This window comes from Electrophorus electricus, chromosome 12 (assembly GCF_013358815.1).
Source record: "Electrophorus electricus isolate fEleEle1 chromosome 12, fEleEle1.pri, whole genome shotgun sequence".
In the NCBI taxonomy this organism is placed as follows: Eukaryota; Metazoa; Chordata; class Actinopteri; order Gymnotiformes; family Gymnotidae; genus Electrophorus; species Electrophorus electricus.
The window spans coordinates 15,521,585-15,536,098 of NC_049546.1; the positions used below are offsets into that span (position 1 = coordinate 15,521,585).

Below are 14,514 nucleotides of genomic sequence, written 5' to 3' on the forward strand. Positions count from 1 at the left end.
TGGAATTTAAAACTTTTACTGACTTCCTAACACTTTGTCTTCTAAGCGATATTGTTTATGGTACTTAATTCAGCCAATTCAGAGAACACACCCCAACTAATTTCTTGCAGCATGTGTAAATTACCTGATTATATAATAATATAATTATTGTTTATTGTTCTATATTGCCCCAAATTTAATGATGATTAATAGTCGCTAAAAGTCGCTTATATTACAGACCGAAACCTTTGCAATTTTACAGCTCAAGAAGTAGGCACTATTCCACTTTGATTTTCCCTTACCAACATCAGTACATCGTAAATCTGTTAATTGCCATGTTGCAGTAACTGCAGATTAAATGGCTAACCCTTTACTAGTGGAGATGTATGGTCCGGGTGCCCAGACCAGTCTTGATCTCATTTAAGCGGTGACGGACGTGCCTTTGTGTGCTAGTCTCCGATTTACAGCTTTTGTTTCGGTTGTTGTCGGAGGTTAATTGTGACCTTGTCTCACGCACTAGGTGATACACACATCAAAGGTATCTGGTGTCGGTTCGTATCATATTCTCTGATTTATACCTGCAGTCTAAAACACGTTCTGTGACTGGTGAGAAACTGCACAGCGCTATAATTGTGGATTTAATTAATGTTAATGCCGATTGCCTGTCCTTTCTCAGTGCGGTATTCCAAAAAACCCCAAAAACCCATCAGCCTTTAATTACAATAGACTGTTAATAAGCATTTTGGAGATACAGCAAGCGGAAGCTCTAGGACATTTAGTGGCATAGCAAAATCCCCAAATACCTGTTTAAATAAATTTAAGATATTTTGGCCACTGTCCGGTACAATAAAATTAAACGGACTGGGCAGCACATGTTTGGTTATAGGCTATTATGAAAAAGTCTCAGTATATGCATGCAAGGTTTAAAAAATAAACGTGTATAACTGCAAACTGTTTGTCTTTCCAAATGTTTTCTATTGTTGAAACTAAAAAGAGCTGCAGTTTACCCGATAATGAGCGAAGAATGCGAGGAGCACAATGGGGGGGGGGGGGGGGGGGGGGGGGCATGTTCAGAGGGCTTGTAAACGCATTCACACCTCCTTCGCATTTCAATGCCAGATAACTTATAGCACAATATTGAAAAATCGAGTCCGACAACCACTTGCATGTCAATACCGTCTGGGAGCGCAGCACGGAATCCACAAACGCACGAGGGCCAAAACGGCGTCTCGGTCTCTTCTGACATCTCACCTATCCTCTGTCAAACGAATTACATTCTGCAATTTCTGAAGTGCAAAATGTGAATAAATCCTCAGTTGAATGCAAAATGCGATAAATATTATAGTTGACAACCCCATCAATTATTATTATTATTATTATTATTACTATTACTACTACTACTACTACTATTATTATTATTATTATTATTATTATTATTATTATTATTATTATTATTATTAATCATAATAATATTATTAATATTATGTAAATAGCCCAACCTCGTTTTACCTATGTCGGTGTATCGCGATTTTGTGGATCTGGCTTTCACCAGTTTAAAAAATGTACCTGCGTTGTATTCACACTAATTTGTCTGGAAACCGAAAATAATTTCCATGGAATAACATTTATGACGAAAATGGGATAAGAAAACTGGGCTAAGAAAATGCAGAATGGTGTATTGTTTTTAAAAAAAAAGCGTTCTCCGTACGAATGGTCCTTCAGATTACCCTATCAGGTGCAAACCACTGACAGGTTTCCACCCACTACCACAAAAAATCCTCGCAGCGCTCAAAGCCTTCGCGGCAGACAGACCGCTGACAGGAATCTATACCATCACCCGCTCTGCGCTGCGAGCCTCCGCCGCGGCTCTGAGCGTCTTTTATATCGTCACCTCTTGGATAACTGTCAAGACTAAACTTAAGCAGAGTCTTTTTTGAAAATAAACTATCTCCGTGATAACCCGGAGTAGTTGGAAACATTGTACTTTTTTACCTCCGCAAACAATGGACATGGAAAGTTTACAATGCCCCATATAAGGTCTACGTTAAGACGTCCCCAGCAGGAGCGAACGGAATTTAACTTAAACTCGCAAATACTGGATGAGCACTCCCTAGGTGGAAAAAAGGTAAAGTCTGGGGGATTTTCAGCGGGGGAAGAGACACCCTACTAATCCGCTTTTTCAAATTGAATCTTTCCGCGCTTCGGCAAGAGAACGGCGTGCGCACGCTTACGGGACAACCGCCGACCACAGAGGATTTGGAAAACATCGGGGAGACATTTGTCCTTTCTTCTTCAGCTGGGGTAATCATTTAAAGACAAGGAAGAGCCTCATGCTGCTCCCAGTGGCTCAGTTATTCTTCATTCATCTCTCCTTTCATTGGGATTCCAAATCTCCTCCGGGATTTTCTGTGTGAGGACACTGGTGGGGCTCCGTGCAGTACTTACTGGGGCAGCAAACGGTGGAAACAGGTGTATTTGACCAAGATGTCTGTTCTGCCTTCAAGGTTCATCTACGTGTAAGGATTCTATTGTCCTACGTTTTTTTTCATTCAGTCAGACCGTACATTCTTGCCAATAGAAGTCGCTGAAAGCCAGATTTAAAGATGTCGTGCTGGTACACTTTTATTTCGTATAATTACTTATGATTCACCCCCCCCCCCCTTTTTTTTTGTCTCTCTCTCACGCTCTCTCTCTCTCTCTCTCTCTCTCTCTCTCACTCACTCACTCACTCACTCCAGGTGTTTACATTTTCTGGTCCTCTACTTCCAGTTACAGGTAAATCTTACTGTTTTCTTTGATAATTAGTCTGGATTAAATTGGAGATTATAAGGATTTTTCAGCAATTTGCTAATTCTATGTATTTTTTATAACATTTGCAAAGTGAGACTACTACAGAAAATGCACTGCTGAGATAATCAGGTGTTTAGATTAATACTGGATGAGAAATGGCATCTTCTGTATGTAAATATATTTTTCACATTTATTTAAATGTCTGTGTAAGTAACAAATCGGGGTTGACATAATTGTTTCATCTAAAGATGAAATGCATGTTTCTAATGAGAAATAAAATACTAGAACATTTTCAGCACTGGAAAATCCCTATTATGGGCAATGCAACGGGCAAATTATAGTTTTTTTCTGCAAATAATAAAACTATAGATGAATAATACACAACAAAAAGGATAATTTAATGAATACAATGATATATAATATTAGACATATATAAACATTACATCATCTCATTTATAGTCCTAGAAATTGCTAATAGTAATTTTAACAGTTTTAAATTCTATTTTTACTCTCAGAAATAGTTATTATTTAGTCAAATACTGTGTATTTTTGCTCCTCAAAACAATTACAATGCACATGCTGTGGCAACAAAATTACCACCCAGTGAAGCTCCAAAATCTCAATCTGTGTGTATGCTTATGGACCTTTCAGAATTCATTGCACTTTTTCAGAATTCACCCTGCATCTCTAAATACATTGCAGTCCAAAGAAATCATTGACATTTTCATACATTTCAGAAGAAAAGTAATTTTCAGCCCCCAAAATGAGAATTTCTTAATAAAAGCAAGCATATAAAAAGATACCCCTCAGAAAATGAACTACAGCAACTTGAAGAAAATGAGACTCAAGTGTGTTATATAATACTACACGCTCATTTTTGTGCCAAGCAAAGAAGGCCATAGTGTAGGCTGTCTGATTCCTCTGTGTTTTGTGTCAGTAATTACACTACTAGTGCTTTAATTGCAGGTCGGGTCATAGTCAAACATATTCAAGCATATATAGGCCTTCTTTTGTCTTAATTCTACCAGTCCCAATTTTCTGTTGGTTTGGTTGCTGTTGTTTTTTTTCCTTAAGGAAATACTTGGAAATCAGTGGTGTGATATGTCTATAAGAGCAAGGCTGAATTGGCAGTGCATTGATGCGTAGTTTCCTGAGCTCCGGTCGAGGATGGTGTCTGCAGATAGGGCCCTATCAGGCATGCAAGAGTGCACAGCTTCTTAGCAAGGATGGTGCTGATCTTTTGAAGTCTCAACAATATCTAGCTTGCTAGGCTGGCTTTGAAGGGAGACAGGCAGCGTGATAAATAAAAAAACAAAACAAAACATATTCCGCATGGCTTTGGTGTGGGTTCGCTGTGTAGGCATGCCCCTTTTTCCTGCTTGCCATGAGATGTAACTGTCTTCAGAACACACCTCGGTGTTTGACTAGAGATGGAGAGATTTCGGAGCAAATCCCTCAAAGGAAATGCTGTGTGTGTGTGCGCTTGTATTTGTCTGTTTTCTCCCTTACGAGAAAAATGTGTGTGGGCTTTATGTCATGATGTAACTACTCTAGAAGAAAAGTATGACCCTCTGTCTGTGATAAATTGAACTTTATGCAAAATATATGTAAGACATACTGTGAATGTATACATTTTATTTTATTTTTTTACTGTGGTTATTTTAATTTCTAAATAAATTCTATGGCACAACAGGGTAGTAAATGTCTTGAAGAACATATTTGTCATATATAGCATGTATTATGTCTAGTTTGCAGTATCATGGATCTCTGCAGTATCATGGTTTATTGTGCACGAGAGTCTTCTATCCAACCATTATGCAACAGACTTATATTTATTGTCAAGCTCTAGGGCTCAATGTAATGATGCTACCTAACTAATAGATTTAATGAATGAATCAGTACAGCTGTGAAGAATTTGCTATGGTGCTAAAGAAGCTAGAGAGATTTCACGTTCTTGATATTCCTTCTTGGTTTGTATCTTCTTGGTATTTTTTCCACCCGAATCCGAGTGTTTTCAGAGCACACTGCATGCTCAGCTCTGCGCAAGTGCCTTGTTTCTCATCTCTGCATTGAAGATTTGTTCTGCCATGAGTGCATTTTCCTCCCTGCACACTTTAAATGTCATTAATTTGCTGAGGTTAAAATAACAGCGAGTCAGAGTATGTAATGTGTATATAATTAGCCACCTGAGAGCAGCCACATAAAAGACCATTACTGGGTAATTACCACTCATACAGCTGGGGAGCGCATGCTTGGCGCGGGAAGAGAATCCAGGGGTTTTGAAAGTATACGTTTCTCCCATATGATAGGGTGACAAGAAAGGAGAGCATAAGGAGATGAGGAGAGGAGAGTAAAGGGGAAGAGAGATTATGGTTGTTTTGTTTTTTCCGGCAAAGTTTATAACATAGTGAATGAAAATGAATAAGAGCATTTGAAATATCCCTCAGGTCGCATTGTTTTATCTGAGTTGTGTGCATGTGCGTGTGTGTGTGTGTGTGTGAATGGGTGTGGATGTACATATATCTCATTGCAGATGTGTCTGCACGAATATCTGTTAGCATGGACGCAGATGTGTGTATCTGTATGTGTGTGATTTATGGGTGTAATTCTGACCTCAGGCAGATATTTGTTTGATGACAGAGAAACAGATCTCAATCCTTCAGGTGGATAATTGCTAGTGGCTTGCTAGTGTAAATGGAATACTTAGTTTTCTGGTTTTATCTCCAGGCACATAGTATTCTCCACTAAGAAGTGAACAATAATCATGCTTCATGCTTTGTCTTATTGAAGACTACAACGGCTCACTGAAGCATCTATCTTTTTTCAGCTTTGAACTTTCCCCTCGTCTTGATTTTTAATAAATAGTAAAATAAATCAAGTAAATAAATCAAGATACCTATTACATACGCTAATCGAAATTATTAAACTCTGTTTTTCAGTGACTTTACTAACATGTAATGCAATCAAATCCAGTGTCTGTCCTCTGTATAGACATCCCCTGTTCTTCTGCTTCTCTGCATGCAGGAGTCTCACCAGAGCTCTGCAGACTTCCGCTTCTACATCAAGAACCAGAGTCGGGATAACGTGAGCCGGAAGCAAGTGCGAATATACCAGCTGTACAGCCGGACCACTGGGAAGCATGTCCAGATCCTCGGCAAGAAGATCAATGCCAATGGAGAAGATGGGGGCAAGTACGGTATGGGGCGTTCCTGTTCCTCTTCTGCGGCTTTAGCTGAGAGCCCTACACCACCAACACTCACGTCCAGACTGGCATGATTAGTGTTTACATGAATTTCCATATTTTGTTTCTACGATGTGTTTGAGTGGTGTACAAAGAATACTGTATACATGACATAACAGGACCATGTGGACCTAAGATAAGTGGAATGATGGAATGGGCTTTATGTAGGTATTTCCTGACCTTCAATCGTCTTTTAGATGTCTGATGTTTAAAATCTGCTTGTGGGATTATTGCAGTTAATGAAAATCAGGTGCAGAATGTAACAGATTCATTGTATTGAGCTATCTGGTTTTTTTTTTAAGCTCTCCCACTTCCAGGAAGGTACATGATGTTGAAAGTAATGCTAGCTTCATCTTGTTCAGAGGTATTATACCAGGCTGTGACTAGCCTGATCTAGGGTCAGGTGCCCTTACAGAGACCCTTATCTGGACTATTTTAAAATTATAAGCAGAACTGTTCTCTGATTTGTTAAAACTACACCATAAACAATTTAATTTTAACTTATATAAAGATATTTAACCTGATAGGAGCTTGATCTGAAGTGTAACATTTTCTGTTATGGCCCAGGTAGTGGTATTTGTGTTGTTCCAAAACAAAAGCTTCTTTGACTACTAGTCATAGGTGCAGTGGCCCGTGTCTCATCCTGAGCCTCAGATGTCACAGGAGAAAACTGGAATCTGGTTTCAGACCAGTCGAAAGTGGAGCATCCGCTGTGAGCGTGTGTACTACAGAGCTAGCAAGGAGGAGGGCTGTGCGTAGAGATAAGCCCAGTAAACGCTAGACTGAGCTGCGCTGAGTGATACAAGTGTGTTTACATCCGACCTCGTTTTCAACCGTGTCCGTCCGAATCTTGCTCTTCGTGTATGCACAAACTCCTCGACGGGTGCGCTGCTTCAGATGGTGAAGCCCAGTTAGCTGTTCGGAGTCAGAGCAGGGAGCGCTGATTGGAAAATGGTTTGATGAGCGCGCACACGAGCGGCAGATATCCCAAGCTCTCGGCGTTGGATTGTCAGCTGATGGGAAAATGGCTTCATGTTGTGTTTAGGCAGGTGGCAGCTGAGGCGGTTTTGAGAGTGAGAGCAGAACTGTGTTGAGAGGGGATCATAGGGAAGGTTCTTCATTGCCAGTGTGGACAGGAATGCAGGCAGATCCAGGTAAATCCTCACACCTGGCACCAGGAAGCTCTCCGCCTCTCAGCAGCACAAAGACGCCACGCTCATATTTACTACTGTTCCTTAGGGCTCCAGTAATGTGCGAGAATAAATGCGTTCACTGACTTCACCACTATGGAACGACTGTGCTGCAAAACATTCTCTACAAGGCTAATTTCAGTTCTATTATATAACCGAAATAAGGCTACAATAGATTTTCAGAATTCAAAAACATTGTGCAACAGCTGATTTTCCTGTGAGCACTTTGCCATTCGGTGCTCTTGTCTGGCAAACATGTGAAACAGATGTATGGCCCTCAGAACACGAAGTATGTCAGGCAGCCCTTTAAAAAATGCCTTGAGCAAGCATGCGCCGATTATACAGGAGGAACTTCTTAAGCAGTGCAGGTATTTGTTATAACTATAAATAAAAAAGAGCATTCAAGTCAAGAGAAACAGGTGTACCTCTCCCTCCTAGTCTATACCTCCCCAGCCATTCCATCTGCCCTTGATTATTCAGTTCTCTACTTTTTCAACAATCCCTTTCCAAGTGTCACCTCCTTATCCGCCGGCCTAAGGAGTGGGATATTTCTCTCGCTTCTTCACAAATCTCAAGTGCTCTGCCCGAACTGGTTCCCCTGCTCGCTGTACTCAGAGCTGTTTTTAAAGGGGACAATTTCGGCATTGCCCCGAGAGCCCCCTTCTTTGAGCTCTGCTGAATGGCTCTGTGTGTTAAGCAAATGGATCATCTTAACTTTTTGATTGAGTGAGCAGGGACTAAAGGCGACTGGAAACCCAATCCCCGGGGATCTTAACTGCTCCAAGAGGTTTGCCAGATAGCTCCCCCTGGGAGGGGTGAGCCTGAACAAAGGTGGCTAAATGGAGAGAGAGAGAGAGAGAGAGAGAGAGAGAGAGAGAGAGAGAGAGAGAGAGAGAGAGGGAGGGAGGGAGGGAGGGAGGGAGGTAGATGCAGAGGGGTCCAGAGGGTAAGAGAGGTGATGGGAGAGCTTTTCACCATTCGTCTGTGTGTGGTAGTTTTTGATAAATCTTTAAATTTCAGTGAAGCCTTTTTTCTCAGCATGTTTTGTCAGTACACCAAATGTGTTTTGCTAACTGAAGCTCTAACAAATGACAGAGCGCACAAATAGCTCAGTTCTCTTTCTTTCCAGTATGTATTTTCTTAAGGTTTTAAGCGAATGTATCTTCTTCTTTGTTGCAGCTCTTCTTGTTGTTGAGACAGAAACATTCGGAAGTCAAATTCGAATACAAGGAAAAGAGAGTGGCTACTATATTTGCATGGACAAGAGTGGCAAAATTATCGGCAAGGTAAGAATATTTACTGGCAGAAGTCCAATTAATTAGGCATTAATGAACAGCCTTGATGACTTGTTTGCAAGAAGTTACACAGCAATTCTGGACAACAGTTTGATGTAGAACCTCATTATGGTGCCAATTAGTTAATTCATTAATCATTCATTCATAATTAATTGCCTCATTAATGTGATGAAAAAGCCATTCTATGGTGTGAGCACTAGAAGACATCATACTTAGATCAATGAAGTGCTCTGTGTGATGTCTTCTTGAAAACTAGAGGCCTCAGCAATATGTTGTCTTGTATGTATCCTGCTTGATGAGGTTGGACACAAGTTAATATTCCTGATTCTCATGATATCTTCTGTACAATTAAGTAGAGACCTTAGACATGCTGTTTGCTGGGAGTACTGTCATTCAACAAGGTGACTGTCCCATGCCATCCTGCTGTATGGTAGCTGATGACGTGCTTTACGATGCATTTTCAAAACCGCTGCAGCTGCAATGTTGGCAAAGTGTCGACCCAGTGTTTTTCTGTCCACCCCTTCCTCGTTCAAATTCAGCAAAGGTTTCACTCTTGTCTATTCGAATCAAACTGGATGCCTGAGTCTGGCATCAAGGTGAAACTGTGTTGTTTGGTTTCCATCTTTTGGTGGCTGCCATACCGCAAGAACATTTGAGATGGAAAGAGAAACACCCCCTTTACTTAACCATAAATGGTACATTCCATCTTCCTCCAGCTTGTTTGATACCCACCGTAAGCACCAAAGGTGGCACACGTCCAGTCCCGTCTTGTCAGAGATGTGGCGTTGAGCGAGTACAGTTGAGCGAGATCCCTGTCATAAAATCACATTGGTTGCATTTTACTGTCCACTTTAATCTGAAATAAACCACTGAGCAAAAACAAACAAATAAATAAATGAATAAATAAATGTTCCGAGACACTAAGTCTGAGGCCAAAGTGCAGCCGAGGCTTATCTGTTCTGAGGGATGTCTCCATTTCTAGCAATCATTCCTCTCCATCTCATGCTCCTTGGCTTTTTCTTAAGCTTTGTTGCGAAGTACACACTCAAGGAGGATCCCATCTCAACCCTTACAACCCGGATGGTATTCCATTCCTCACTGTAGTTACTCCATAACAAAGAGCAACAAATTAGATCTTATGGAAGAGTCTTTATTTTAACCTTCACTCCCAGTATCGTTCTATTGTCATTGGCTTCAGAATCTTACGAGAACCCCAGCTGATGGGTTGGGGAGAGTTGCTCAACAGGTGGGCCTCATCTGACATGTTATTTTCTCTCCCCTGCAGCTCAACGGGAGTAGCCCGGAGTGTGTGTTCGTGGAGGAGTTCTTGGAAAACAACTACACGGCATTTGTGTCTGCCAAGTACAAAGGCTGGTACCTGGGCTTCAACCGTAAGGGCCGGCCCAAGAAAGGCATGCGGACGGCCCAGACGCAGCAGGAAGTGCATTTCATGAAGCGGGGCCTCAAGGGCACGGTGGACCCTCAGGAGGAGTTCCGTTTCACCACGGTAACTAAACGGACGCGCAGGGCACGGCGTCTGAGGCCCAACCTCAAAACGAACTGACGGTGATGCGTGTGTGAACTGTCCCACAGGCAGATGTCCTCAGCTTCTTGCCTTAAATCAGCATAGACTATTACAAATAAGCAACAGGCGAGAAATGATGGCTAGAAGAAAAAAAAAAAAAACAAAGACAAAAAGCTTAAATAAAGTTCAAAGATGTTTTATTTTTATATTTCAGGAGCTTTGAGTATCTCCCAAGTGTTGAATGTTACTGGGTTATCATTAATATAATATTGTGTCTGTTACTTTATTTATACTGGATAAACTATGGATGACAAAAAAGGAACTATTGTCTCCTGCTTTGACAAGTTTACAGCAAAAGGCATCCAGTTGAAAAGAAATCTGACGACGCCGCTTGAGAAAAACTTCATTTCATTTTGAATTTTTTTCCCCTTCAAAGAGGATTGGATATTTTCCTCTTGAATGGGCTCTCATGGAGAAGCAATGACAGAGCAATTGCAGGGTCACGTGACCCTCACAGGCCTCCTTAGAAAAACGTGAAGCTTCGAGTGCAATATTTTGAAGGCCCCATTTCTCCTTTTCCCACTTCCCTTTTTTCCGCTCGATGCTTTCCTCTGGATAGCCCAAGCTCACCGGGCCTGTCTGTGAGTGAAATGTGCTGAGGCCCACGGAGCACCACATGCTTTCTTTTGCATATTTGTGCAACCTGTGATTCAGGAGTGCACAACATGCTTTGACTAGCCACGCTACAGCACAGGCCACGGCGGCAGTTCTTGTTCAAACAAACAAAGAGTCCTGGAAATGAACGGACTGCAAGAGTGCGATGTGTTGATTTGACGAGAACCTTTTGACCTTAACTTGCTGTAATATGGTGCAAAGGTTATGAGAATGCACTGGGCCAGTGACAATGGGCCTGATCTCAAACATTCTCTAACACTAGCACACGCACACACGCACACACGCACACACACACACACACACACACACACACACACACACACACACGCACACACGCACACACGCACACACACACACACACACACACACACAGGTTCTTATTTTACAGCTGCAGACTATTTTATTTCTAAATGGCACTAGATTTCATATCAACATGCAGTAGTTACATAAAATTATTCTAAAATAATTCAGAATATCCCCCAACAAATTTGATGTATTGCCCTGAGGTCCCACACAATCAACACATTTCCTGGAACAACAAGCCTACATTCTGCCTTGTAGGCCCCTTTCTTCTTTATGATGGTTAAGACTCCAGTGCACAGAGTATGTAGATGCTTATGTATGTGTATGTTCACTAAAGCTTTATACAGGACCGTTTTGATCTGAGCCCCAGTCTACGCCCAAACCGCATCCACTCAGCACACCCCTTACCACTCCAACCCCACCCACCCAGCGGCAAGGTCAGCCCTTCATATGGGTGAAGCTGTAAACAAAACTATATACTCCATTGTCACATGACAGGTTTTGTATGAGATGCTACTAACAAACATGACACATGTATGGATTAAAAATGTATGCAAAAAGTAATATTAATTTTATGACTATTATAAAATATTTATTGCCTTTCTATGTAAATACAACTTGATGGATTTATTTGACCTCTTAATAAAAATGAGGACTATATTAAAACAAAATAAAAAAACAAGAGTTGTGTTTACTGTTTCAGGGATATGAGTATGCAAGTGGAATGAAAGTCCGGTTTTATATTTTGCACAGAAAACCTCCAAGGCCAATATCTAATAGTTTATTCATTCTCCATCCTGGAGGAGCAATTGTGAGGGATTCTTTGTATGACATGTAAAAAGCTGGCCTGTAAAATCTCTGAGGAGTTAACGGTTTAGCAGACATACATGGTGCCGACCTCTGAATATCTGTGACTCATAGTTTCCTGAACATGCACCTTCCATACATACGCAGGCAAAAGGAAGAGTCTGGATTTTCAAAGACGGTTACGGTAGATTTCGACCTAGAAGTTCGTTGTATGCAAGTCTCAACCTATGAGGAGTTTGCTGTTGGAATGGATGTGCTTAGATAGGACCAACACGTTCTGTCATCTGAACTGCCGACAGACTATGAAAAGGTGAATTGCACTTCAGAAATGAGAAACATGGTCCAGGAAATGTGTCATAATTAAGTTATGAGGCGCTTAAAGACAGCTAAGAGATTCTCAGACAACATGAGAATTCAAGGATCGTTTAGACTCAAGGTTATGTCAACAGATTCCCTCCTCGCTTTTACATATTGCCTCTTTCATGAAATCAATTAGAACCAGAGGGAGTAGAAGAATGTTCAAAGAGAATGTTCAGAAAGGTATTAAGGTCAATGGAACTATTCCTTTTCCAAATGGATTTCCAAAACCTCTGGTATGAAATCTTGTTCTGGGAGACATTACTTTCGTGGATGACAGTACCCTCATTAGACTGACTACATTAGCCACAAGAGACCATTCATTCTGGTTTTCAATGTGTCAATAACCGACATTAACGCATTAGCGCAGATGCACTCACTCCACTTCACACATCTGGGTTGCCACTGAGGTGCAAAACTTCAGACTCTCAACTAAACGTCTGGAATTCTGTCAAGTCTTTGCTTCTTTCTCTCTATTTCTTTCTCTCCCACTTAGTGACTTCTTTTTGGCTGCCCTGTTTGAGCTGTTTCTCCCTCAGTAAAGGAGGAGGAGGAGGAATGCAGGGTAGCATGTCTTATAATGTTGTGCTCAGGAATGGTGTTTACAGTAGCAGTCAGACTGAAAGATGGCCGTTTTGAGGAAAAAATGCCTTTTGTTTAACTTCCCACTGATGTTATCAGAGCCAGCTCTCTACAGCCACCTACAGCGGGCAAAGACTGGGACACGCGGTCCAATTTAGATGTTCCTTTGGTCCAAACCTTTTCTTTTTGGAGGTACAAAGTAGAGTGATATGTGGCATAGAGGTCAACGCTAACACTACGGCTGAGGCCAAACCTTAATTACTCAAAATAAACAGCTAAAAAAATATATATATATTTTACACAGACGGCTGTGTGGGTATTACGACCTTGAAGTAACACTCACAGAGTTTCCAGTCAATCTTTTTTCTGGTCTAACACATTTTTGGCGTTAGGGGGTGAGAAGGAGAGTAGATGCGAATGTTGATAAGAGATAAAAATGTATTAACATCTCTGCAAAAATATGTACACATCATTGTGACCTCATGACACCACAAATTTTAGATCAGGATCGGAGCAACCTTATGCTACAACTGTGCATAAATAAAGAACAGGTACCAAAAAAAAAAATTAAAAAAATCCCACAACAAGCTTAATTTTAGAGTAATGTTCTTTGTCCCAAGGGTAATGACCAGTCCTGAAAGCGTCTGATACGTGTTCCGTGTAGATGGAACCAATCCACGACGATAGCTCTTAAAAAAGTTGAATAAACACTTTTTAAGAGTCCAGACATCTGAAAATGAAAGAACAGAGAGCGTTTAGCGCGGGGCTCCTGCCAGCTCCTCTCCTCTGGCTTAACCTTTGATCAGTGGAGGATGGCCCTGGAATGGTCCCAGGATGCTGAAAGGAAACATAAAATCCCTCCATGGAGCTCCTCCCTTTCAGGACGGGGCCCTGTGAACTCCCTGCTGCCGACGGACGCCTATTCATGGGCCTGGCTCCACCGCGGGAGGCTAGCGCAGTGAAAGGTCATGCCGGGAGTTTGCCATCTTTTAGCATCTTTTTTGGCCACTCTCGCGTCCCGTGTGTATATTTAGAACAATGCGCAAAAAGCGCTGCTTTTGGGGAAAGCCCGTAAAATAGGGAGAGAACGTTTTTCCACCGGCTGTGGCCAAAGTATACTAGTTAACACTTGTTTTCTCTGCTGAATGACAGACAGGAAATAAGGGGGTGCGTTACAGTGCGGTGGTCGCTGCCGTGCCCAAGCGCTCGGTGGCTCTGTGGGCAGTGGGATGAGCGGGAAAGGGACAGCAGCGTAAAAGACGCTCAGAGTGCTCTCTTCAGCAACCACACACTTAATGAAAGGGCCATGTCAACAGAAAGCTGGTGGCCCTGCCATTCCCCACATAGAACAGCCTTTGTCTCGCTAAATATTGCTTAACTTCTCCTGGGGCTTCTGATGGCCAAGAAACATGCAAAACCAAAATAATGGTTGACCTCTAATATAATCCTGACTGTCACAGCTCGGCGCGGAGGGAATTTTTTTTTCCTTGAGTCTGTGCAGAAACCACAAGCGTTCGTCTCGTTGCCAGGGAAACGCGCGACCACACTCGGCTGCTCCGTTTTTACTCCGCGCAGCACCGAGGCGGTTTGGTGATTCTCCGCTGGTTTCTTTTTATGACCGGCCTTGTACATATAGCTGAGGGCTGTTTTTACAGGGATACACTATGTTCCAGGAGACGATTACTATGACAAAACAGTTTATGCATCCCGTGTGAAGGAGAGATGATTTGTGTTCATGTTAGGAGACTACAAACAATTGAGAGACAATAA

The 14,514-nt window shown here is 41.8% G+C and overlaps 1 protein-coding gene across 1 annotated transcript; it reads left to right on the plus strand.

Annotated features, from left to right (window-relative positions):
- The first annotated feature begins 2,463 nt into the window (after positions 1-2,463).
- On the plus strand, positions 2,464-10,059 carry fgf24 (fibroblast growth factor 24). Its single transcript, XM_035532296.1, has 5 exons — positions 2,464-2,495; positions 2,718-2,754; positions 5,794-5,965; positions 8,380-8,486; positions 9,781-10,059. Exons 1-5 carry the CDS (start codon positions 2,464-2,466, stop codon positions 10,057-10,059), a joined length of 627 nt encoding a protein of 208 aa, XP_035388189.1.
- Positions 10,060-14,514: the final 4,455 nt, after the last annotated feature.

Coding starts and splice junctions, on each gene's coding strand:
- fgf24 (XM_035532296.1), top strand. CDS start 2,464: ATGTCTGTTCTGCCTTCAAGGTTCATCTACGT. Junction 2,755..5,793: donor TCCTCTACTTCCAGTTACAG/GTAAATCTTACT, acceptor CTCTGCATGCAG/GAGTCTCACCAGAGCTCTGC. Junction 5,966..8,379: donor AGAAGATGGGGGCAAGTACG/GTATGGGGCGTT, acceptor TCTTTGTTGCAG/CTCTTCTTGTTGTTGAGACA.